A 23,708-nucleotide genomic window follows, 5' to 3' on the forward strand; every position below is an offset into this window, starting at 1 on the left:
AGTTAAGGGGATCGAACTAAAAAAAAAAGAAAAGTCGTAGCGTGTTAGTAAGCATGGCGGATGACACGTGGTTGATGGCAGGCAATGGGGGGGGGGGGTGTCAGTCACACAGATGGAGGAGGTGGGCGGGTGACATCGATAAGGAAGACGCTTCAAACACGCTGCAGTCGAGGCTTCAACACAGAGAGGTTTTTTTTTTTTTTTTCAAGGGTTCAGATCAGTTCAGGATACGACGACGTGGATGCAGGAAAACATCCACAAGAGTCATTCATGATGGCCAGAGGTGTAACGTCAGGTAAAGGAAAGTGTTGCATAAACACCCCCACAAAGCGTCTTGGATGCCCGTTAGGAGATTATCGGAGGAACGATAGACGCTGCAGGGCCTCGACATTTTGTTCGGTGCGTCAGTGAATGTCGATATAGCGACTGACTAAAAGAAAATCCAATTTCCAATCATCAGCTGCCTTCTGGATTAATGATGCCGGATCCGTTTACTCTGGTTGCATCAGCGACTGTTCATGAATTTGGTGCATTTCGAGTGATTTCGCAACTTTGCAGATACAATCATTAGAAGTGTTTCAATTTGCTGATCAAACTGATCCGAGCAGCACTTCAAGTTTCCTTTAAAACATGTTTGATGCTGCAATTTAGTGAAATATATACAACCTCGTTTCCAGAAAAGTTGGGACGCAGTGTAAAATGTAAATCAAAACAGAATGAGATGATTTGCGAATCATGTTAACTTATTTAATTGCAAATAGACCAAAGGCAACATATCAAACGTTATTGTTTTATGAAAAATATTTGCTTATTTTGAATGTAATGCCAGCAAAACGTTGGGACAGGGTGACGTTCACCACTGAGCTGCATCACCTCTTCTTTTAACAACACTCTGTAAACGTTTGGGAAATGAGAAGACCAGCTTCTGGAGTTTTGAAAATGAAATGTTGTCCAACTCTTGCCTAATAGAGGATTTCAGCTGCTCAACAAGATGCAGCGATTTTAATAAGTGTTCCTGAGCCCATGCAGTGATTTCCACTCCAGAATAGTGTTTTTAATGCTTGTCCCTCGTGTTCAGGGATTTCTTCAGATTCTCTGAATCTTTTAATGATATTATGAACCGTAGAAGATTAAATCCACTAATTCTTTGTAGTTTTACAGTGAGGATCATTATTTTGCACTATTTCCGCCAGACTCTGCCTCTGGGATGCTCTTATGAACCTAACTGGTTGTCACATGTATCACCAGGTGTTTGCTTTTTTATGCTTTACACAATCTTTTCATTCTTTTGCTGACCTTGTTCCAACTTTTTTGAGACGTGTTTCTGACATGAAGTTCAAACTAAACGTGTTTTTCATAAAACAACAACAAAAACCCATCTCTGTTTCAACATTTCATATGTTGTCTTTGGTCTATTTTTCCATTAAATATGGGTTTCCATGATTTGTAAATCATTGCATTCTGTTTTTATTTACATTTTACACAGCGTCCCTCCTATGTTGGAAATGTGGTTGTGTAGTAGAAGATGATTCCAGAAGATTGAAAAAGGATTCACATATTGCAGCTCCGACAAAAGAGCCGTGATCAACGTGTCAAAAATAGAGGTGTTGTTAAACATGTGGCAGCTCTTTTTTTGGTTAAATACAAAGAAAAACATGATGTTTGTTGTCACGATTCTTCAGCTGCACAAACACTTAACATGTCTGCCGCTAAAAATACTTCACGCAGCTTTTCGGTGTGAACGTGCACACGAGTTGAAAGGAAAAAGGGGGCGGGGGCAATGAACTGCTTCTTCAGCCACCATTACACCACTGGTCATGGCAGGGAGAACGGCCCATGCAAAAACCACACATCCAAAAACAGAAGCTGGTTATGAAGGTCAAGTGGGCGACATGGATGAATGAGTGACCTCATGTTATAAAACCTGGAAGGAGTTAATAGATGTTTTTTGTTTACTCAACCTTAGCTGGGGAGATCTGGATGGATCCATATAAGTTTATTTTGACCAACGTTTTACAGGCATGAGCGCTTCGATGGCATCTTATCTCTCGACAGCTGGGCAGCATTTCACCCTCTCTCATTCTGAAGTAAATGCTCCCCAGCTGTACCTGCAGAAACTCCAGGAGCCAAATTAAATCAGTGCTTCCGACACGGCAGATTCAACAGATAATTTCTTCAAAGAAGAGAAAATTTAAAGCTGAGATGTTCTCAGAGATCCTTCATGCTGAAGTGCATCCAAATTACTGGCGTGAAAAGATTTTATATTTTGTTTACGTGTGTGACCGCTTTCTGTGTTTGAGTCTCAAAACAGAAAAATAAATCTAAACAGACTGAGGCTCAAACTTGCATCAGCGCTGCACGAAGCGAACGGAGTGTATTCAGCTCGTACGTGTTTACAAAGGAGCAGCTGTTTTGAGTGATCGTTACCGAAAACAGCTCCGAGACTGCGAGTGGAATAGAGGAATTAAATGCAGATGTTGCAGCTAAAAATAAATCTCAGCAATTTCCCACGAGCCTTGAAGTGAACGGGGGAAAAAAAACCCAGCAGCTTGGAAGTAAGACTAAAAATATCCACCCCCCCCCCCCAAAAAAAAAATGAAATGAAAGTAATTAGGGGAATTAAAGGGGGGCTGACTCGGATGAAGCCCCTTCGAACTGTCTGGTAGATTTTCTAAGTGATCCAAACCTCCCACTGCTAGATGGCTGTTGCCCAGCAAGCGCATGAAAAAGAACATAACGGGTTTCTTCATGTGCCATGCACTGGCAGCGGTTGCGTTTTTAGGGTCTCCAGTAAAGAACACAACAAAATTAATCCAGTTGGAAGGTGGCACCATGCAAAGACTTTACGGGGCTGCATCCCCACCGAACTAGGCCACACACTGCACTATTCAGGTCAGCCAAGGATCCTGAACTGTGAGACCCACTAAACATGGCAGAGGAAGGGAAAGATAAGAAAGAATAATGAAAAAAATAACAGGAAATGTCAACAAAGATGAAGGGAAAGCAAAATAAAAAGAGATGAAGAGACGATAAGTAAAAAAAAAAAGACAGGAAAGTAAAATATGGAGTAAAAATGAAGTCATGAATTTTCTTTGTTGTTCCATTTAAAAGCTATCTATTACCTAGAATTTCTATTTTTGCCTAATTGTGAGCTGGAATTATATTATCTTAATGAATAATCACAGCTTTATGCATGCTATTCTTTCTTTAGGATATCTATTTTGAAAAATACAATAATTCCTCTGTTCATTTAAGTAATTAACCTGTTTAATTTAAAACTCGACCACAGTGAATAAAAGAATGAGGATTTAGTGGCTATGTAAATATTGATAATTCTAAAAATGGGTTTTCTGCGGAGAAAAAATGATGAAACTTCTGTCTTGGTGTTAAATCAAACAAGTCTGCCTACTTAATTTAACAGTAGTTGCAAAGATAGAGTTGGTGCTCGTCTCCATTTTTCAAAATGTTAACAAACCCCATTTAATTTCTCAGCACCTACAATTTTTTTTACCGAGTTGTTGTCTCTTAGCCACAAATCCATTAGTTCTTATTGAAGATTTAAAATTAACACAAATAAACGGTTTGAATTCTACGGCTGGGCACCGAAGTTTTTAAATCATTTCAATTTTATTTACATAATTACATACATTATTTCAGGGCACTTAGCACAGTAAAGTCCTTACAACAGAACTTTACAACATTGTACAGAAGAACGTAACAATTGAACAATTCCCACGTGAGCGGCTACGAGGAAAAAACTCCCCTTTAACAGGAAGAAATATCCGACAGAAGGAAGGAAAAACTCCCCTTTAACAGGAAGAAATATCCGACAGAAGGAAGGAAAAACTCCCCTTTAACAGGAAGAAACCTCTGACACAGCCAGGCTCAGAGCCTGGAGGCCATCTGCCTCGACCGGTTGTTTTTTTTCTCACTGGTCTGAGGTTAGTTTTGAAATTAGAGGTTTTATTAGGTATTTGTTACACAGGAAAATGTGAGCAGTCGTCATTGGAAACTGTTTAGAAAAGAGCTTTCCAAAAAACATACCTAAAAAAAAAGATTGGATGAATCTTTGTCAATCACTGTCTTTCATTGGCTAACTTCAACCAATCAGATGCCTGTAGGTCCAAACCACCGCTGGTTGGGACACAAACGCATTAGATGGATTCTAGCAGGAGATTTGCAAATCCTTGCAAAGTAACATTAGCATAATTTATATTGTTTATTTTTGTTTTTCTTGAACGCACCCACATGATGGAAACATACAGTACACATCTGCAATGTTTCATTTAAAAAAATCGGTCCAATACTGGAAGAAATGTCCTCTTAGTTTCCTCTTAACATGTGCAACTCATCAGCACAGTTCTAATTATGGTGATTAAATTGGTGCAGTAAGATATAAATAACATGTTGAATATTTCCATCGCTAATAAATAGGGATTTATTCCTGCTCCATTTTTTTCCCCTCATTTTTGTGTTTCTGACTTGCAGGACAGCAGTTAACTTGCTTCAAATCTAGTTTGTAATTTTGTTCCTTTATGTGCACTTGCCAGTTCAAAGGAAACACGGCTAATGCAACGAACACGTCTTTTGAGGAGGAAGAAAATGGCAGACAGGAGAGTGAAGGCGAGACAGGCGGGATGATATGGACAAAAAAAAACAAGAGAAAGATCGTTTTCCCAAGAAGATAAAAGGATAGTTGGTCGTGAAATAAGTTTCACCTGCCTGATAGCTCAGGTTTGGTGGAATGGGGAGGCAGCCCAGGTTTAAAAAAAGTGCTCTTCACACACAACACAACAACAGAGCAGAAGGCCGACCGTGACCACCTGAGTGGAGAAGTGTTTGGGAGTAAATGGAGGGAAGGCTGTGGGTCTGACTGATGTCTGTCTGGTTCTATCTGCAGCAGCAGAGCATCAAGGAGGAGAAAAACACAGAGTCAGACTCTGCTCTCTTCATGTGGACTCGATGCTTCTTGTTGATGTTGTGCAGCTTTGCCTCTGGACATTTTGTGGAGTGAGCACAATATTTTTAAGATGCAAACAAGCTGCTCTGTGCAAGAGAAAAAAAACAACAACAACCACGGAGGCATGTATTTGTCCGAAAGGAAAGGATTGGAAGCAAGCTGAAGTGTGACATTAACAGGAGGAAGTAAGAGATTACAGTCTGGCGGTAAAATGAAAAACACACTTCAGATGAGCGACCCGGCTTCCAGTCGCTCCTGAATTTCTACTGACATCTAAGTTTGACTTTGAGGCACACATGCATTATCATCTATGTATGCTTTTTAGTCTGCAAACAACATCTTATATTTCTTTTAATTACTGCAAAGACACCCTGTGGTTATAAACTATTGTGGAGAAACGCCAAATTTCTTGTTGAAATAACGCCTCACTGGCCACATTTCATCTATTTTAATTAGTGTCCAAGTGAAAATAATCGTTTCTGCTTTAGCTGAGTTCCTAGAACTTAAAATGAATCTTAACTTTTTTTTAAAAGGGACAGCTTCTGTAAATATAAACAATAGTTCAAGTCTTTATGTAAATCAAGCTCGAGTTCCCACTCTTAAGTCAAATGTTAAATTCCCAGATTTTTACTGACTTAAAAGCTGAAACTCAATTATAATGAACAGAAAAACAGGCTGCCGTTGTGCCGAGCAGACAAGAAAAAGCCACATCATTTAATCCCATAAATTTGTAAACTTTTCAGTACAAAACTTTTCACTGCTTAAACCTGCTGCACGAATATGATTTTCACACACAACGATGTCGGTGCAGCCGTCAAAACACACCGACACGAGTGCAAAAGTGTTGCAACGTGCAAAGATGTTTTCAAAATGGGAACGATAAGAAGCTCGAGTCATTTTACATCTTTACATTTAACTTTTCTGACATTTATTTTTAGCAGCCAGTCTTGAAATCTACATTTTCCTGCATGTTTACCTTCCTAAGCAACTTCAAAACAAGTCATCTCTTTACTGAAATGTTTGACACTTGTTGGTGAACAGAAAGGGGATAAAAGCCACTCAGGAAATACGTGAAATAAAAAATACATGGAAAATATCCTATTTCAATAAATGGCAACTGAAATTTAAAAATGTTAACAAAATTCCCTGATTTTCCACAACTTGGTCCCAAAAAATGATAAAATTCCCTGACTTTCAATATCTGGAAAAGAGTTTTAAAAATGTCCTGATATTGCATGAAATTCCCTAAATTGTGGGAAACCTGCACATAAGATATCCAGCTCATATTTCTGTAATACAACCCTTTCAACACATCATATGCATTTTAAAGTTTGTGCTCACTCCACACAGTTCTTTGGGACTTTTGAAGCGGCCTCTCGTCATTTCAAGCCTGCTGTTTGAGCTCCAATATTCTGCGTAACTCAGCAAATAAGTATTTGATCCACGCCTCAGTGGAGATTGCATCATGCATTTCCACTTTGTTACCCGCTGTTGAAACGATAAAGACAATCCTTCTCTCCTCTCCTGCGCACGGCAGACAGAGACAGATGATTCACGTCAGACCCTGCAGCCGGCAAGCTCTGAATAAAGCGGCCAGTAAAAGTCAAGGATCCCAATAATAGAGCCTCGGTGGTCACGGTGGAGGCCCGCGTGCACTGTGGCCGGTGTGTGTGGATGCTCGGGGGAGGGGGGGGAGGAGGGGGAGGATGAGGGGAGTAGTACCTGGGACGGTGGTGGGCTCTGTAGCTGTTCTGAAGGAGAAGATGCCAGGCTTGGATTTGCCCTGCTGATTCTCTGCCACCACACGGACCTCGTACTCTGTATTCCAGTCCAGGCCGCTCAGCAGTATGTACTCGCTGCCGTGGGGGAGGCGGATCTCTGGTTTCCAGTCGGATACGTGCTTCTGAGGAAGGAATGCAGACGGGACAAACCTCAACCGAGTAACTCTCTGCAGACGCTCGGGAAAGGATCAGTCGAGAATTTTGAACAGTGGATTTTCTAGGGCTGTTCTTGTTGAAGATAAAAAAAAAAAAAAAAAAAGCTCTTTTACAACCTAACAAAGTGCTCGGTTGTTGTGCTCACAGCATGTTTTTCAGTTTAGCTTGTTTCACAGGAGATTAACCTCCAAAAGAATCTGCAGCACCGTTTTAGCATTTGAAAAAAAGAAAAATAATCAGATGTACACAGCACTCGCCAATTATCATTTGGAAATGGTTCCAAAAGGCCTGATTCAGTTTCAATACAGTTAGAAATTGAGCTGCTAAAATCTGAATAACAGAAGCTTTTTTGGGGGGAAACCAAACCTACATAAATCGGAGTTGTAGAAACGTGAGACATCGTGCTAACAAGCACTTAACCTGCACATTAAAAATACAAGAGGGAGAGGGGTTTATGTTTGTCCTAAAAGTAGCACACTGACTGAAGCTGACTGATTTTAAACACCGAAACCAGTCTCAGTCCCCGGCAGTGGTCTGTGAGGCTCTGGTGTTGAAGTGTCCTCTGGTGGGAAGCCAGTCAGGGATCGTGGTCTATCTACACTCACCCTTTCTCCCCTGTGAAAACTGCTCATTACAAATTGGTAGAAGCCACTTGGGGAACATGACTGTATTTCAAAAGATAAACAATTTTTAGAGGTAAAATAAAAGGATGTCTAGAAAAAAGTGTTTTATTTTGAAAGAGCCTTGCAGCTTACTCCTGCTTCTAGTTGGTTGGTAAACATTTACAAGCACTTTAGTACTTGCTTTTTTCTTTTTTCACAAAAAACATTGAAGAATTGGGGACAAAAAAAACCCCTGCAAAGTGGTACCCGGTTACCTCCTTGCCCAGCATACTCACAGCCTTGTATCTGACCAGGTAATGTTTAATGGGGGAACCGCCGTCGTCCTGCTTGATCCAGTTCACCTTGATAGAGTTGCCCCCGTTCTGGACCTTGCCCTCTAGTTTGGGGGCAGTGGGTTCCCCTACACAGGACAAACCGAAGGAGCGCGATTAGTTCACGTAAACACCGGTTTAGTCCTCTTCAAACCTTCCTGTGTGCTCCTGACTTCGAGGTCAGCCGAGCTAAAAGTTGATCTGATTCCTGATTCAACTGTTGGAATTGATTGCCTTTACTTTTTATTTTTTTTAAAGATGCTTTCCTTTGAACTGGTGAACGCTGCAATCAGAGGCCGGTGCCGATTTGGACGTGTCCCTAATGACGGTGTGAATGAAGCCGTCCCTTGTTGACCTAATGTCATACAGACGGTCTTTATCTAGCAGGTCCGAGCAGCAGCAGGGTTAGAGATTGAGTTACATTACACTTAGCTTGTGGTATAATTTCTAGAATTGATTCAGCCTCATCTTTGCTCAGTTTCTACTCTAAATCAAAGCAATCTACATGAAGCTTGATTGGTGTGTTTGTTTTCAAGGGATACTCCACCTAAGTGTATATTCATTTGTAAGAGAAGTAAAAAAAAAATTCAAGTTTCTCTGTAAATGTCGATACTTTCGACGACTGAAATAGATTAAAACCAACAACTTCGTCCACAACCTTCAGCGTCTGACCTAATGCCCAATTATGTTTTTTATTTGTTCAGCGCTCGTTAGTGGTCTCGTGAATTATGACTCTTTTACGTAAGAGAAGTTGGAAATAGTGTGAAATTGTTTTAACACCACCATTCAAAACCTCTTAAGTACAAGGTTGGCGTCAATGAATGGGTCAGAAAGTGTCTGAGTTTGACACTAAAGACCGATGTTTGTTTCCTGTTTCCTCCTAGCAGTCAGCGGTAGTTTCCTTTAACCACGACCACAGCCTTTCCACTAACCTTAACAAAGTAGTTATTTAGCCCAAACCATGATCTCCCACTATCCTATGTCCAAGTAGGTTTTAGCCTTGTTCAGACTACAAGTCCAAATTTTGAGTTTTTGTCATATCCAGATTGATTTTTGAAAGTCTGGCCAATCAGCAGTGACGTCACCAAATGTTTTGTGAACGTTATGAATCCTCCAGTTCAGATTCTGTCCGTCACCATCTTTGCTCGTTCGGAGCGGTTTGGAGCAGGAAGTGACCATATTTGGACGAGCTGGGGGAGGAGCCAGCGGTGGATCTGACCGATCTGATTGGAAACCTGACGATACTACGCGGAATGTAAAAACTAACATTAACTCACGTTTTAACTCAACAGTTAAAGAGAATTTCATATCTCATATTAAAGATAGACTTTAGGTGGAATATCCCAGATGGCAGCGTGGCTGCCTCCGAACCAGCAGCTCAGGTGTTGTTCTCCTTTAACCTCCTCATTATCTGCTCTGTCCTCCTGAGTAATGACTGCCGGGTCGCCGGATAATGAGCCTGTAGGTTCTGATTGGACATGTTACTCTATTACTTTTAATAACATTTACATAGTCTGGTGGGAGGGAAGGTCACTGTGTTTTGTGTGAGTGTGTCTGAGGCTCTCATGCCGCTGCGAGGACTGCGAGGGTGGAGACTAACAACCCAAACTCATCAATTATGTACGTATTGGTTACACATAGTTAGCCTTGTTATCCTGTTATTAAATCCACCACCTCATGATTTTACAGCCTTTGGCCTGTGCTAACAATCTGGTGCTTCCAGCTCCACAAGCAGGCAGCAGAAAAAAAAAAGACTTGGAATATTTTATAATATCTGTGATTTGATGCAGAACTAAATCTAAGCCCAAAAAAATTAATAAAATTTCTCCAGTATTTAACATGTCAATCGTCAGTGTTAGTGGTTGTAAATATTGAAATTAATATGCATGAAGGCACTTTTTCTCGAAGTAAGTAAATCACTCGAGTGCACTGCCTGAAAACTGCATTCCACCCGACTGGAGTGAACATATGACAAGAGGCTGAAAAGTGAAATCAGACAGTGGTGGTTAGTAACAGCAGCAGGCAGGCACGCATCGGTACATTCAGCGTTGTTATCAACAAGCATCGTCGCGGGTTAGGTTGAATATTTGCTGAAACAGCTAAAACAGAGAAAGGAGTGGTTAGAACGAAAGAAAAGAGTCCTCCATGCAGGCTGGGAAGTTTCGGAGCAGCGCCCGTGACCTCACACTAAACATGCATGTGGGTGGTTAGCCGAAGCTAATACAGCGTCCTCCCTCATCTTCCGGTATTCAGTGAGAGAAAAGTGGTCAGGAAAGAAAAAAAGTTATTGAAAACATGCAGAAATCATTTATAATTAAGAACTTTTGGGGTCATAGTTCCATGTGATGCTGAAAATCATTATGTAGGAGAAGTATCTGTACAGTTATTAATACTATTAACTGTGAAGAATGAATGCAACGCAAACCAATTACTATTATGATTGCAATGCAACGCACTGTCCAACTTTAAATGTTTTAAATTAATTTAGTAAAATGTAAATGCCACTGATATAATAATAACCCGCGTGCAAAAGAGTTAAACAATTTAGAAAAAGAAATGTTAATTTGTGTGGAAGATAAAATAAAAAAACAAACAACCTCCTGCCCACCCAAAATAAATAGACAAATAAATCAAATAAAAGCTAATTTCCAAGGAAATTAGATAAATCTAAGAAAAATACTAACAATAAATTTATCCTTCAGTTCAGTTTTACTCGAGCTCTTTTCAGATTTCTGAGATTAATATCATAACCTAAGTATATTACTTAAACAAAAAAAAAGCTAAATGTTTCTTAGTACCTGCATTTTGCAAAGCAAAACCTCTTAAAATGTTACGTTTGTTTTGTGTCCTTGTATGAAATTGAACTCCCGAGGATTCGTGACATCGAAGACACAGACACATGCAGGCAGGACCCACATTTTGATTGGGGAAACAGCAGAAGAAGAAGAAGAAGGAGGATGCAACGAGAACAAGGAGAGAAACTTGCATGCTGCAGAAATGCGATGGGATGCTGTGAGTCCAATCAGCGGGACGGCGGGAGCCGTAGGGGTTGTTTGGAGGAAATAATAGGAAAACTTAGCGTTGTGGGCGACCAACAGGGCGTGCGATGCAGATTGCAGTCAGTGTCACTTTGTGAGCTTGTGTCTTGGGATGTTTAAAGAGAATTTATAATGCTGTGATACTAACACAACTGGGAGTGAGAATTTTGGCACAAATTAAAGCCAAAGTATTGAAAATAGAAAAAGAATACCAGGAAATCTAACAAAAAAAACAAAAAAAAAATGACAAGTATGTTTGGATTAAAATGAACTGTTAACACTTTGGTGGCTGATGTTGGTTATTCGACTAATCCAGACTAATGAGATGTAAATTATCGTATCAATCTCGTTCTTTCTTCGTAACCTTTGTTACAATGTGAGTTTTTCCAATAACTTAGATTTATTAATTAAAGTGAAACCTTTAATGCAGCCCTCATATGACTGGCGGCACTGTGGACCAGTACTATGGCCAAACGAGACATTAAGACCTTCATAATCTTATCTTCCAAGTGATATCAAAGTGAGACAACAAATGCAAAGGTAGATTTAAAAAGACAGATATATAGGCGCTGCATTATTTCTATTTCTGACACCTGAAACAAAAAGGTATTTCACTACATTTTAAAGTGTACATGTTTCCATTCCCAGGAAAGAATAAGTTCATCAATCTGTCCAATTTAAATGACTCTTTTCTTGGTGCCTCTATAGACAGAAACAACCATATGTGAAATGTGTAACAAGACTCAACCCAGTATCACAGCAAAGCGTGAAATAGAGACGCCATGTCCACGACAGCAAAACGTGTAACTTTCACGCCTACACAGCCCAAAGTGTGGCCATCTCACGCTTTGCAGCGTGTCTATTTCACGCTTTGCCGTGATACCGCACTAAGACTTGTTTGTGATGCAGTAAACTTTGAACAAGTCTACATTTTTTTGTAAGTTTGAACTGAATAACGGCTCACGGCTTTATTAAGCGTAAATCTGGACTTTTTTTTTTTATCTTGATAAGAAACATGTTAATGTCGCTTTAAATGTAAAAAAAAAAACGTCTGATATTACTAAATTTGATTTTCAATTGCACAGCTTACAGTATTAAAATTACATTAAGGCACTCAGTGGGAAATAATCTTCTTTGCAATGGAAAATGTGCAAACGGATCACAGCTAGACTGAATGGAGAGAGAGCTTTAAAATGAGTGGAGATTATGAAATAAAACTGGAGTCATGTTTACTAAATGTTTACTACTTATTTACAGAATGACTTAAAGATGAATGGAAAATGGCAAAATAAAAGTCAAAGTGTTTGAATGTCTCGTCTATGAATCTAATTTAACAAAAAAGTCTAGTGAACGATCAGTGCTGAACAAAGAAAATTTACCTTCTGTTGGCCAGCGGAGACGACATCATCAGCACCATGCAAGAGCCACATGACAAAGTCACATGATGTGCGCGGACATGATTGGTTGAAAGGAAAACATATAGGAAAAAAAGGAGAAGAGGTTGCAGGGAGGGAGGGGGGGGAGGGGGAGGGATGGGAAACATACAGAACATTTTTGAAATGATGAAAACATGTCAACATAATAAACAAAAACAAACAGGAATGTTAGAGACAAAATGACAAACAGAACAGCAAAAAGAAATATCGATAAAAACAGATTTTTTTTTTTTTTTTTTTTTTTTTTTTGGGGGGGGAATACATGTGAAAATATGTAACTGAATATATGAGGCAGGTGGAGACTCGAGTTTTGGTTGTTAAATATCAATAAATAAGAAACCAAATAAATGCACTCGAGCTGATTTTAAGATATAAGTGAGAAGATACAACCAAAACTGTGCAGCCTGATTTGCCTCATGCATCCAGTCAGCAGCTTTTCCTCTGACACATTCTTTTATTTTAAAAAAAATGCAGCAGAATTAAAGGCCAATCTGAAAACTTTAAAAACAAAAAGATAAAAATACAGCAGCTGCTTTTTTTTTTTTTTTCTTCTGTGTGGAAACAATCAGTGTGAAAAAGAAGAACAGAGGAAACTCTGGGCGTACAAACCATGCCAACTAAGTGTGATACACACACAACAACACTGCAGACTACAACACAAACACGTGAAGAATCAGAAGTCGGCACCACACGACGATCTAGAAGCACTTGTGACATTTGCTCTGAGTGATGCGCTTGCAGAAGAACACTTCCTGTTAGAGTCTAACCTAAAGTCACGGCTGTGTCCGGAAAATGTTATTATTCTCATAGAGAACAAACATCAGGAAGTAAAAGCAGCAACTACACACATACAACAATTACTCCAGTTAGCAAACATACGAGTCATGTTTGTCTCCACACTGTTACCTCAAATGGTGCGTTAGAGTTTGTGTAAACCACGGAATTCAAGTCGTAAGCAGTCACATCGGTTAGTCGCTCAATGTGCAAACAGCTGTGATTTTACTGATCAAAATGATGATAAAATATGAGCAAGTGTTGTTGATTCGGTGTCAGTCACACCTCTGAAAATGGAGGGAAACGGACCTGCTGCATTTAAGGTAGACTGTGAGAATGGTTTACAAATGAAACTCCACATTTAGATGAGAAAAACAAGAAATCAGGAGGAGGAGGATAGCTGATTTCATAACCAAACAATGGCTATGAATATGAGCACTAAATCCAAGATGACAACAGTAAGTGCTACGAAGGAACTTGTAGCTTTGTGTTGTGGAGGTAAAGTTGTGTTTAGTGACCATTTCGAGAGGCTAGTTCAGGGCTCTCCAACCCTTTTTTTCCTCTGAGAGCTACAAAATAAAAGTGTCTGAGAGCTACTCGTGTCAAATAAATCGTTCTAACATCATTGATTGGGACCTCCTGCCCCTCCTGAAAGAAACACATGTCCAAGTCATAACCTAGAAAATGACTGGACAACTGTGGGAAACTGGAGGGCTTTTAATTTGAAAAGTCTTTCTAGCTCCGCCCCTCTGTTGCGGTATTTATTTTATGTCAGTATTTGTTTAATTTACACATTCATCTATGTTATTCAATATTGAGTGTACACTTCAGATAATCCCAGTAAGGTGTTAGCATGACCTAGAATCGCTCAATGCTCATTTCAAAATAAAAGCAGTGTGATGCGCTTGCCATAAATCAGCTGACTTTACACGGGTGTGTTAACATGGTAGATCTGCTACTACATCTACAAATAGCACTTACAGTTAGTGTCAGATCTGAAGCCGCTGATCTACCACAACAGCTCACGTCGAGTTAATAATGCGACACATCACTCCATAGTCAGGCGGTTAACCTTCATGTCCTGACAAATGTTAGTAGAAAAATAAAGAAATAAATCTGAGTGTTGAAGACGGTTAGCAGAGCTGCTAAACATCTAGCTCAGGTTTGTGTTTTAGTTGAAGGTGTACGAGCCCTCCTATGAGCCGTCTACGCTAACTGTGAGGCCGAAGCAGGTGAGAGAGACAGAAGTGAGGAGAGAGACACCGCACACACCGCTCGACTGGCATACTCACTACGGGCCATACTGGTGGCAGCAATAGGGGGTGGTATCGCTGATGAAACTGAAAGATGGTGAAAACATGGTGAGAGGCAGCCGCAGTCTGTCGACAAGAATAACTCGGTTTGTTTTTTCTTTTCTTTTTTTTTTTTTTAAATGTATTTACGGTCCGGCTGATAAGGAATTTCTCTGCAACTTTCCAGCAGAGCGATGGCAGCTCTTGTTTTCCCGCATCTGTTATCGCACCCGCTGTGCTAACCTGTTGGGATGCAACAACGGGGACGGTGTGCTGCATCACATCCTGTTAAATGTGCTGAATGTGAACGGAGATGAATGGACGCAATTTAATATGTGCGAGGAGACTGATAATACTGTACCGCCTTGTGAAATACTGTAGGAGGACGGGCCTTTAATAACACACAGTTCCAATCTGGCATCTCAAAACTCAGTGCTCAAACTAATACCTGTACAAATATAAATAAATCTAAATCACCTAAACGTTTTACTTTATCGCCCTTTAAATGTATTTGTTCATTTGAATGAAGCAGCATTCAACAGCAGGCTGCTCTCTTCCTAGGTTGGATATGTAAAATGTCAGGAACAAATTTGCTTCTGGTGATTAAAAAGGTAAAGAAAAGTAACTCCTTTAGCTGTTTGAAGCTAAAACCTTTAGTTTCCCGCAGAAACTGAAAGGAGACAACAATGACTGTGCCTTTGTAAACTGCTTGTTGAGGATCCGACTGCAGAGTCACTTTCATGCCTTTTTATACCAAGTGCCTTTGGTTTTGCTTTTGTTTACAGCAACAACCAACAATTAGTCGCTAAATGGACATGTTTCTACAGTCTGGTCTACACCTTTCTAAAGTGTGAGACACATTTAAACAGAAGACACACAATACTACTGTCCCACAAAGATAATTCCACAATGTTTTAAAACATAAACAGGAAAACATTTACGGTTATGAGGCAGGTATTGGGGCTCTATTGGTGCGTTCAGGCTAGCTTGGAAGTAGGAAAATTCCTGATTTGATAACCTCCGACTTCCTAGTTGAGAGCGTTCCCATGACAACAACAAAGAGGCATCATGGCAGCCTCCAGGAAGTCTGCTTTATATCTAATGTCTGAATACTAAAAAGTGACAAACAACCTCGTCAACACTCATGTAGACCATCACAGGGACGAAATGGGGCTCAGAAGGTCATTATTATTTGTACACTACATTTCTACACGTGTTTTTTGGAGATAACGTTTAAAACAGCCAGCAAACTAACAGCAACAACGTAACGGCAACAAAGTAACGGCAACATAGTAACAATAACAAAGTAACAGCAACAACGTAACGGCAACAAAGTAACGGCAACATAGTAACAATAACAAAGTAACAGCAACAAACTAACGGCAACAAAGTAATGGCAACATAGTAACAATAACAAAGTAGCGGCAAAAAACTAACGGCAACAAAGTAACGGCAACATAGTAACAATAACAAAGTAACAGCAACAACGTAACGGCAACAAAGTAACAGCAACATAGTAACAATAACAAAGTAACAGCAACAAACTAACGGCAACAAAGTAACGGCAACATAGTAACAATAACAAAGTAGCGGCAACAATGTAACAATAACAAAGTAACGCCATGTTGGAGGACTGTTGCCATCAATTAGTATTGTTTAACAGCACAATATCCTGTTCTAACGAACTAGAATGACCTAAATTCACCACGAAGTGAATTATTTTTGCAATGATAACGTTTCACCACAAACGTCGCCAGGTTGAGTGAAGTCACACCGACTTCTCAGAGCTCTTAAAAACTTTCGTAGTACGATATTCCCAGTTCAACAGGTGTTCAGGTGATTTCTCCCACTCGGAGGTCGGAACTTTTCCACTTCCCAGTTGCTCGTGAACGCACCATAAATCTACTGTAGCCCTGAGAGCTCAGCACACTGCATCGAAGAAAAACAAATGTAAAAAAGGAAAATATCTTCACAAATCTCTAAATACTGCAGCGGGGTGAAGAATAAAGTCAGAAAACACAACCAAATGTTCACGTGATCAGTGTTCAAACAAAACAAACTTAGATTTGAGTCCCACTGCTGGATTACGGACTTCAGTAGCCCCTCGAGTTGCCATGGTAACAACAAGCATGTTGCAGCCATGTCCGTCCCTTTTTTCAGTCTGTAAAACTGGCAGTGTTGCTGTGTTTGCAGAGTGTGTTCTCTCTGAGTGCAGCGTTTCCTCTAAAAGTCGTGCACGTGTCGAGGATGTCTTCTCAGTTTGCTTTTCCTACTGTTGCGATGCACTGAGCTCCAGGGCCACCGTATTTAGAAGCAAAACACGAAAACCTTTTTCCTGAGCAGCAATAAGCCACTGCTTTGTCCAAAGAGAGCTTCAGCTCTCCTCCCTCCTCTTCAGTCCAAACAGAAACTAGTGGCTGTTCTCAGTCCACCTTTTTATACGTCTATTTCTGAATCTAAATAAGTCCACTAGGCAAATAAAAAAACAAACAGAAAATAAACACACAAGAAGCACAAGTGGGAATCCTAAAGATGTTTTGGGGAATTGAAGACCTGAATATCTAAACCTGATGTTTCCATCCGGAGCTGTTTGTGTGCAAATATCCCCAGTTTATATTGCACATTAATTACGGCATCGTAATGCAATGATAATCCTTAATAGCTGTACTCGTATTCACTGTGCGAGGACTTCCTTATACCTTCTTTAAATCCCCTACATAACACCGACTGGATGAGCTGCTGCGATGCAGAAGTGTGATTAACTTTATACGAGAGAGAAAACAAAACAAAGATGTTATGAGACAAGCGAGAAATACTAAAGAGGGACGGGGAGCTCTACGGACTACAGAACAAAATCAATCTTTCTACGAACCTGAACCCTCATCTACGTGATGGAGCGGACTGCTCGCTGCAAAATTAGTACAACAGGTAATGAGCACTGGTAGTTATGGAGGCAGAGGCCGATGATAGCTCTCGTTCTGGAGCATATTTTTGTTAAAGATTAAAGTTCATGTTTTTAATGGTCAAAACAAAAGCAATGGAGACACATGAAGCAGACGAGACAGGGAGAGGAAAGAAACTTACTTGTGACAGAATAACCTGAGAAGTCCGATGGAAAACAGAACAGATGGAAAACCATGATGAGAAAAACAAAAAACAAAGAGAAGAAACAAAGACAATGAAATGAGAAATATGATCAATGGAAAGAGGGTAGCTCTATCATTAACCCGCTGTCACGCCCCTCACAGAAAAACTTCTTTCTCTTTGTTCTGCAGTTAATGTTGATGATACAGGTACAAATTAACCATCAAAATTAAAATCATAATGGCTTCAAGCTCCTGGTCAAAGAAGAGATTCAGAGAGACACTAAATTTGCGGCTGAAAATCTCAACATCCATCCAATTTTCATTTCACTTTCGTAAATGATACATCAAGTAAAGTTTATACATTTTAAAACTGAGCCAAATAAACACGAGAGAGATATTTGAGCTGTAACATCAGTAAGTGGGAAAAAAACCCTCTTTTCTTCAGCTTCAGGGGATTCATGGGAAAAATGAGGAGGATGCTGAGGAGGATGCTGAGGAGGATGCTGAGGAGGATGCTGAGGATGATGCTGAGGAGGCAGATGGGTGATGAAGCGCAGATGGAAGTGTGACATGGAGTCTGGCACAAACCAAAATAAAGATTTATTCATGACCCTGATTTGAAATGCTGACTGAGAAACAGGGTCTGAGACGGGCTTAATTTTCTGATGTCATGATGTGCAGATATTTGGTAATATAATAATAATTTTCTGGATAAATACACGAGATCCTTCTTTTGTAAACAACTTGAATATAAGTTCAGTTTCTGCACATCTATTAGGTCCAATCTATTCTATACAATCAATACTGACACCTTATTGCACGTAAATAAACTCAAAGTCACATTTCATGTCGAGCCGACACGTTCTGATTTGTGATTACAGGTGTCGCGCAACTGCTCTTTGCAGATGTTGCCATATGTCTGACACAGCTGTGATGAGATGTCGGGTTATTCATGAAGAAAACAGGAAACGGTGTGAAAACCGAGGGTGACAACGGATCTCTCCAGAACACCCAGCAACCAACCGGTGGGAGAGTCGAGTATGGAGTAAGAAGAGTGCCATAATAAAAATATATATCTGTAAAAGAATAAATGTGGAAATATAAAGGGGAATAAATAAAGGAATACATTTAGAAAAAAATATCCATTTCCACATTTTTTATTTATTCCTTTATTTATTCACCTTTAAATTTCCTTTTTTTTTTATTCCCCTTTATATTTCATCTTTGTTTTTTAATTTGTGGCTTTATTTATTCCCCTTTACATTTCGACCTTTTTAAAAATGTACTCCTTTGTGAATTTCCCACGATATCGCCACAATGTATATTTCATTCTTTTATTCATTCCCCCATATCGCCAATTTTTTTGTATTTCTTTATTTATTCCAATTTATATTTCTACACTTTCTTTATTTATTCCAATTTATATTTCTACACTTTCTTTATTTATTCCCCTTTATATTTCCAAATAATAAAAAAAAATGTTTTCCTTGATTTATTCCCCCATTTACCCCATCACAGATATATTTTTTTATTATGGCTCTCCTCTCACTCCATAGTCATGGTGGTTGAAAAGCAGTGCAACGCGGTCCAAACTTCCTTCACCTGCCTGAGAAGCAGCTATTCTCTCCATCGTGCTGTTAAGATGACTTTCCTACTTTTTCCTTCAAAAACAGTCAGAAAGAAAATTTTCCTCTCCACCTCAGAAATATCCAACATTTCATCATACGCCGCCATCACCTTCACGAAACACAAACAATCCTCAGCGGGACTTCACCTGTGGCTGCTCTATTAAAAATGCATGCTTCCACTGAACTATAAATACAGAGATGACACTTCTTCACACTGAAGAATAAATCAGCTGCAGGAATGCACAAGTACTTTCCGGAAAGCTGGGGAAGCTACAGAGGGAGAAAAGAGGCTCTTACACACACTTCAGACACACAGGGAGGAAGAAGAAGAACAACACACACTGTTCAGGGATGAAGGACACACGGGTTACATTGCAGAGTTAACACTGCTGATGAAGTTGGATAATGAAGTGTCGTTGCTGCTGGCCTGGATGGAAAAAGGACATCGCTGGGGCTTGGCGTGAGAAGAGAGGAGTGGACGGGTGAGCGGAGTGAGCAGCAGCGGCGTTAGGTTCAAAGCACCGGGGTCACGGGAGCACTTATACTGTGGGACACGGGAGGAGAGGAGGGGAATGGGGTGGGGTGGGGTGGGGTGTGGGGTGTGGGTGGGAGGGGCTGGGAAGTACTTACGGACTGGCTCGGTCTTGAAGGTTTGCACCTGGCTGCTCTCGCCTTCGCCTTTGCCGTTGATGGCGGACATCTTGACCTCGTAGGTGGTTTCTGGTTTCAGGCCAACGATGGTGATCTTGGTCACGCTTGCTGGAGGCAGAGAGAGTCGTATTTTATAAAAGGTGGACAACTGAGGCAGGGAAACGCCAGATTAAAGATGCAAACTATTTTTTTTACCTGCAAAAGTATAAACAGCAGCCACAATGACAGGTCATTATTTTCATGCACAGATGTTATAGCGTCACAGAGAACAATGTAAATCTTAATGTTACAGGTTTAGTATCATAGTATCTAGAGCAGGGGTGTCAAACATACGGCCCGCGGGCCGGATCCGGCCCGCCAGGGGGTCCAGCTCGGCCCGCTGGATGACTTTGCTAAGTGTGAAAATTACAGAAAGACATTAATTGCATTTCTATGAGAATATGGAGGTTTATGAGTACAAACGTTTTGTAATTGTTTTTAATCGATCCAGTAATTGCTTCAAAAACAGCGTAAATGCGACGTCTGCTCCGGAGGCAGCAGCGCTCGGTGCCACAGGCAGCAGCGCTCGCTGCTCGTTTTGTGACGCGTTTGACGTCAAACGCGTCACAAAGCGAGGGAATCTGCAGAGGAGAGCCCAGGCGGATAAACAGTCGGCTGATGTCTGAGTTTTTGGTCTTTATGTTTCTAGTTTATTGTAGAAAGACCTTAAAACAGGGTTTATCATCCAAAAACCTTCACCAATGATTTAAACATAGAGAAATATTGTCGTTATTATGCTACGATTTTACTGGTCTGGCCCACTTGAGATCAAAGTGGGCAGTATGTGGCCCCTTAACTCAAATGAGTTTGACACCCCTGATCTAGAGTATTAGTAATTTCTCATAGTTATTTTTCGAGAGATACAAAATTATATTTCATCTTTAAAATGTGCTGCGTTTCATTTGATGCTGTTATTCCCATTTGCACGGCACCGCTGAGACTCCATTGAGGATACACACACATGCATTTATTTTTGTCATAAACAGTCTTCTCGACTGATATCACTCCGTGCAACACAAAGAATAGTAATTTCATGGATGAGAACAAATTCGGGCGGAGAAACATCTTTACGTTGTCGTGACTCCATTTAATCTCAAATGAACGTCTCAATGAGGAGTTTCAGAGTGAACCGAGCGCTCGGAGGAAATGTAGGAAAAACAAAAAGTATGAGGGCTTTTAGCACCAACGTACTGATGAGGTCACGGCTGAGGTCCAATTTACAGCTGTGAGGGTTTACATGTTCAACAGTGCATGCTTAAGGAATGTGTGCTGTACTAACATTATGAGTATTTTTTAATAATTAGTGAGTATTATAGTATCAAGGGATCAAACTGCATGAATGGTTTCTGTCACATTCAATAAACAATAAACCCAAACAGAGTTCTGTGCTTTTTCTAACCATAAAAGATATTTAGCTCATGTTTTCAGATGTACAGCATTAAAAAAAATATGCTATGGTAGAATCATAGCCGTTTCCTCTCTATGCTTCAGCTTTAGTTTTCCTTGTTTCCTCTTGTACGAAGTTTCTTTTCCAGTTTTTGAACTTGGACCTCTGCCTCAGCCAGAACCCCCCCCCCCCCCCCCCCCCCACACACACACACACACTGTACTGTGTTCACCTGCCAGGTCATTATATTCTACCAGCTTTCAGCTTTCTGTGAGTAAAGTTGGTCTTTTTGCTTCTTCAACCTGCCTCTAGTGTCGTGTTTGAGTCCTCTTCCTGTGACCTCCTGACATTTGACACTTTTTACTGTCAATAAAGTCCAGAAGAAAACTGCAAATTGCTCCTACTAACAGGTGTTGTCTTGTATAAAATGTAATACTTGGTGCAACAATGATGCACGATGAAGATCTAAGTGGACTACACCTCTCTGTTGTTAATATGGAAAAGCAAAAATTTAAATTTTTGCATTAAAAATGGCTACAGTGTATTCATGCTTACTACTGACTGTAAACAATACATAAAAGTATGCATGATACATAAAATATGAAGTGTTAATAGATGTATTGCAGCTATAGTGTCACTGTTGTCATGCAGCTTTGTGTTGGTGCACACGGCGGCGCTCCTATCTACACAGTGTGGCTGCACGGCGATGGGTGGGGTACGTATATATCTGGCAGTACTGCTTTTAAACATGTGATGGCAGCCCTGGTTCACAGCAGTGGAAGAGACTCAGCAGTGTTTTTTTATTGACACACTTCTGCCCCTTGATAATTCAGCATCAACAACAACACACTCCTCTGTGAGCTTCAACAGCTTCTAGTATTCCTTCTTTTTACAAATTAATGCCACAAACATCCTGAAAAACGTTCTGCAGGAGAACGGTACGCTCACCACGTTTGTTTTGTAAAACGTATCAGAGGCGGCTGAGTGAGATATTTTTGACGTCATCTACCATTGTGGGTCCATGTGTTTTGCTTTAGTGTACACGCCGGCGTGACAGGCGGCTCTCGGGCCTTTAGCTGACAGCCTCCACTGTCAGCCGCTGACTGATAAGTCCCGTGTGGCAGACGGGACGAGAACCATCCAGATTTGTAAGGGCCACAAGCCCTCAGTGGGACGGGGACATTATCGGGGGCCTGTCAGTGTCGCAGCTGACTCGCATCTCTGTTCCACCTCTTGACTGACATCAGCCACTGTCATGTTTGGCTTAACTGTTGTTGGAAGGCAGGAATGGTTTCCACGCATGTAGGAGCAGCGGTTCCCAAAATAATAACAACAATAATATTTGAGCTAAACAATAACAGTAAAGTGTTTGTTCCTGCTGCGTCCGAATGTTTGCTGTCATGAGGCTGTTTTCAGGGTAATTTCACTACCTTCACTGTTAAGCTCATATCTTGGACATTATAGAAGCTAGCCATTCATGATATATCTTGTTTTTTTCAGGACAGTCTAGGCTATCCAGATCTTTCATCATTTAATATGATAATTCTATGAGATTTTCGTTATTAGCATTTATATCAAGGGAAAACAATGTTGTCTTATAAAATTAACATATAAAATAATATTTTAAAAAATTCAATAGTTGTGTAGAGCAAATTGTCTAGAATCTGGCAATATCTGAACCATGTTTGTGGGACACTATGACTCAGCAATTTAAAAAAATATGTTCTTAATGCCTGATGAAAAATAAATGTCATCGGCTCAGTCCTACGTTGGAGACAATGCAGAAAGCAGCTGTGATTTAAAAACTGGACGAGCTGAAAACTCTTTGTCGTACAGGGAAACGATGGGTATCATCAGAAACGGTAACTTCTGCTGTTTATTTTGAGATAAAGTACAACGTGAAGCGATCGGGATTTCAGAACTATTCAATCAAGAGTAACAGGTGTGGAGATGGACACAGCGCTTACAAGGGCTAAATTTGATGCAACTGTAAAGTCGGATTTCTCTTCAACGCTTCATCACACAGATGAAGTACTAACATTGTTGGAATGCTCAATTCGTGCAGTTTCATACGATATGTGCTGTGTCTCTGCGATGAACACTTGTTGCGCAATTCAACTGAGAAGAAGGGGTAGGAATTCGGATGCAATTTGCATCCATCAGGTAAAGCTGAGAAATATATTACATAAATATTGTATTTTAAGAAAGTTGTGCAGTGAAAGGTGACACTGCATTACATACAAGCAGCTTCTCTTTGCACTGTAACAATTACAGATGACATCCAGTGGCTTTAAAAGTTTAAGAAACGAGTTCTGAACCATTTTTCACCCGATTTCTAAACTGATTTATGGATATTTGTTACCAAACAAAGACAGATTCCATCGAGTTGCCTTCCTCAAGACGACTTCTGAAATAAGATGCTTCATTTCAGTATTAAGGATAAACGTGAACTGAAACACTGACCTAAAGAGACGGTTGAATAACACGTCTTACATCCAGTATTTGTGAATAAAATCATATTCTGGGGGCTTTCAGGAGAAATGTAG

General features: G+C 40.2%; 1 protein-coding gene across 13 annotated transcripts in view; it reads right to left on the reverse strand.

Annotated features, from left to right (window-relative positions):
• Positions 1-23,708, reverse strand: part of ncam1a (neural cell adhesion molecule 1a) — a 231,807-nt gene that overhangs the window by 20,266 nt on the left and 187,833 nt on the right. For 6 of the 13 annotated variants that reach the window (XM_069145827.1, XM_069145833.1, XM_069145835.1 and 3 more), the window contains 3 exons: positions 19,716-19,844; positions 7,796-7,920; positions 6,683-6,863 (listed from right to left, as the gene is read on the reverse strand). In XM_069145827.1, the coding sequence (XP_069001928.1) occupies positions 6,683-6,863; positions 7,796-7,920; positions 19,716-19,844 (435 nt within the window). Of the gene's footprint in view, positions 1-6,682; positions 6,864-7,795; positions 7,921-14,371; positions 14,420-17,243; positions 17,280-17,455; positions 17,471-19,715; positions 19,845-23,708 lie in introns of all 13 variants that reach the window. The other 7 variants (XM_069145823.1, XM_069145824.1, XM_069145828.1 and 4 more) reach the window with 3 other exon arrangements.

The sequence above is a fragment of the Embiotoca jacksoni genome, unplaced genomic scaffold (assembly GCF_022577435.1).
Source record: "Embiotoca jacksoni isolate LCO1_2020_lvr unplaced genomic scaffold, fEmbJac1.0.p SCAF_13, whole genome shotgun sequence".
Taxonomy (NCBI): Eukaryota; Metazoa; Chordata; class Actinopteri; family Embiotocidae; genus Embiotoca; species Embiotoca jacksoni.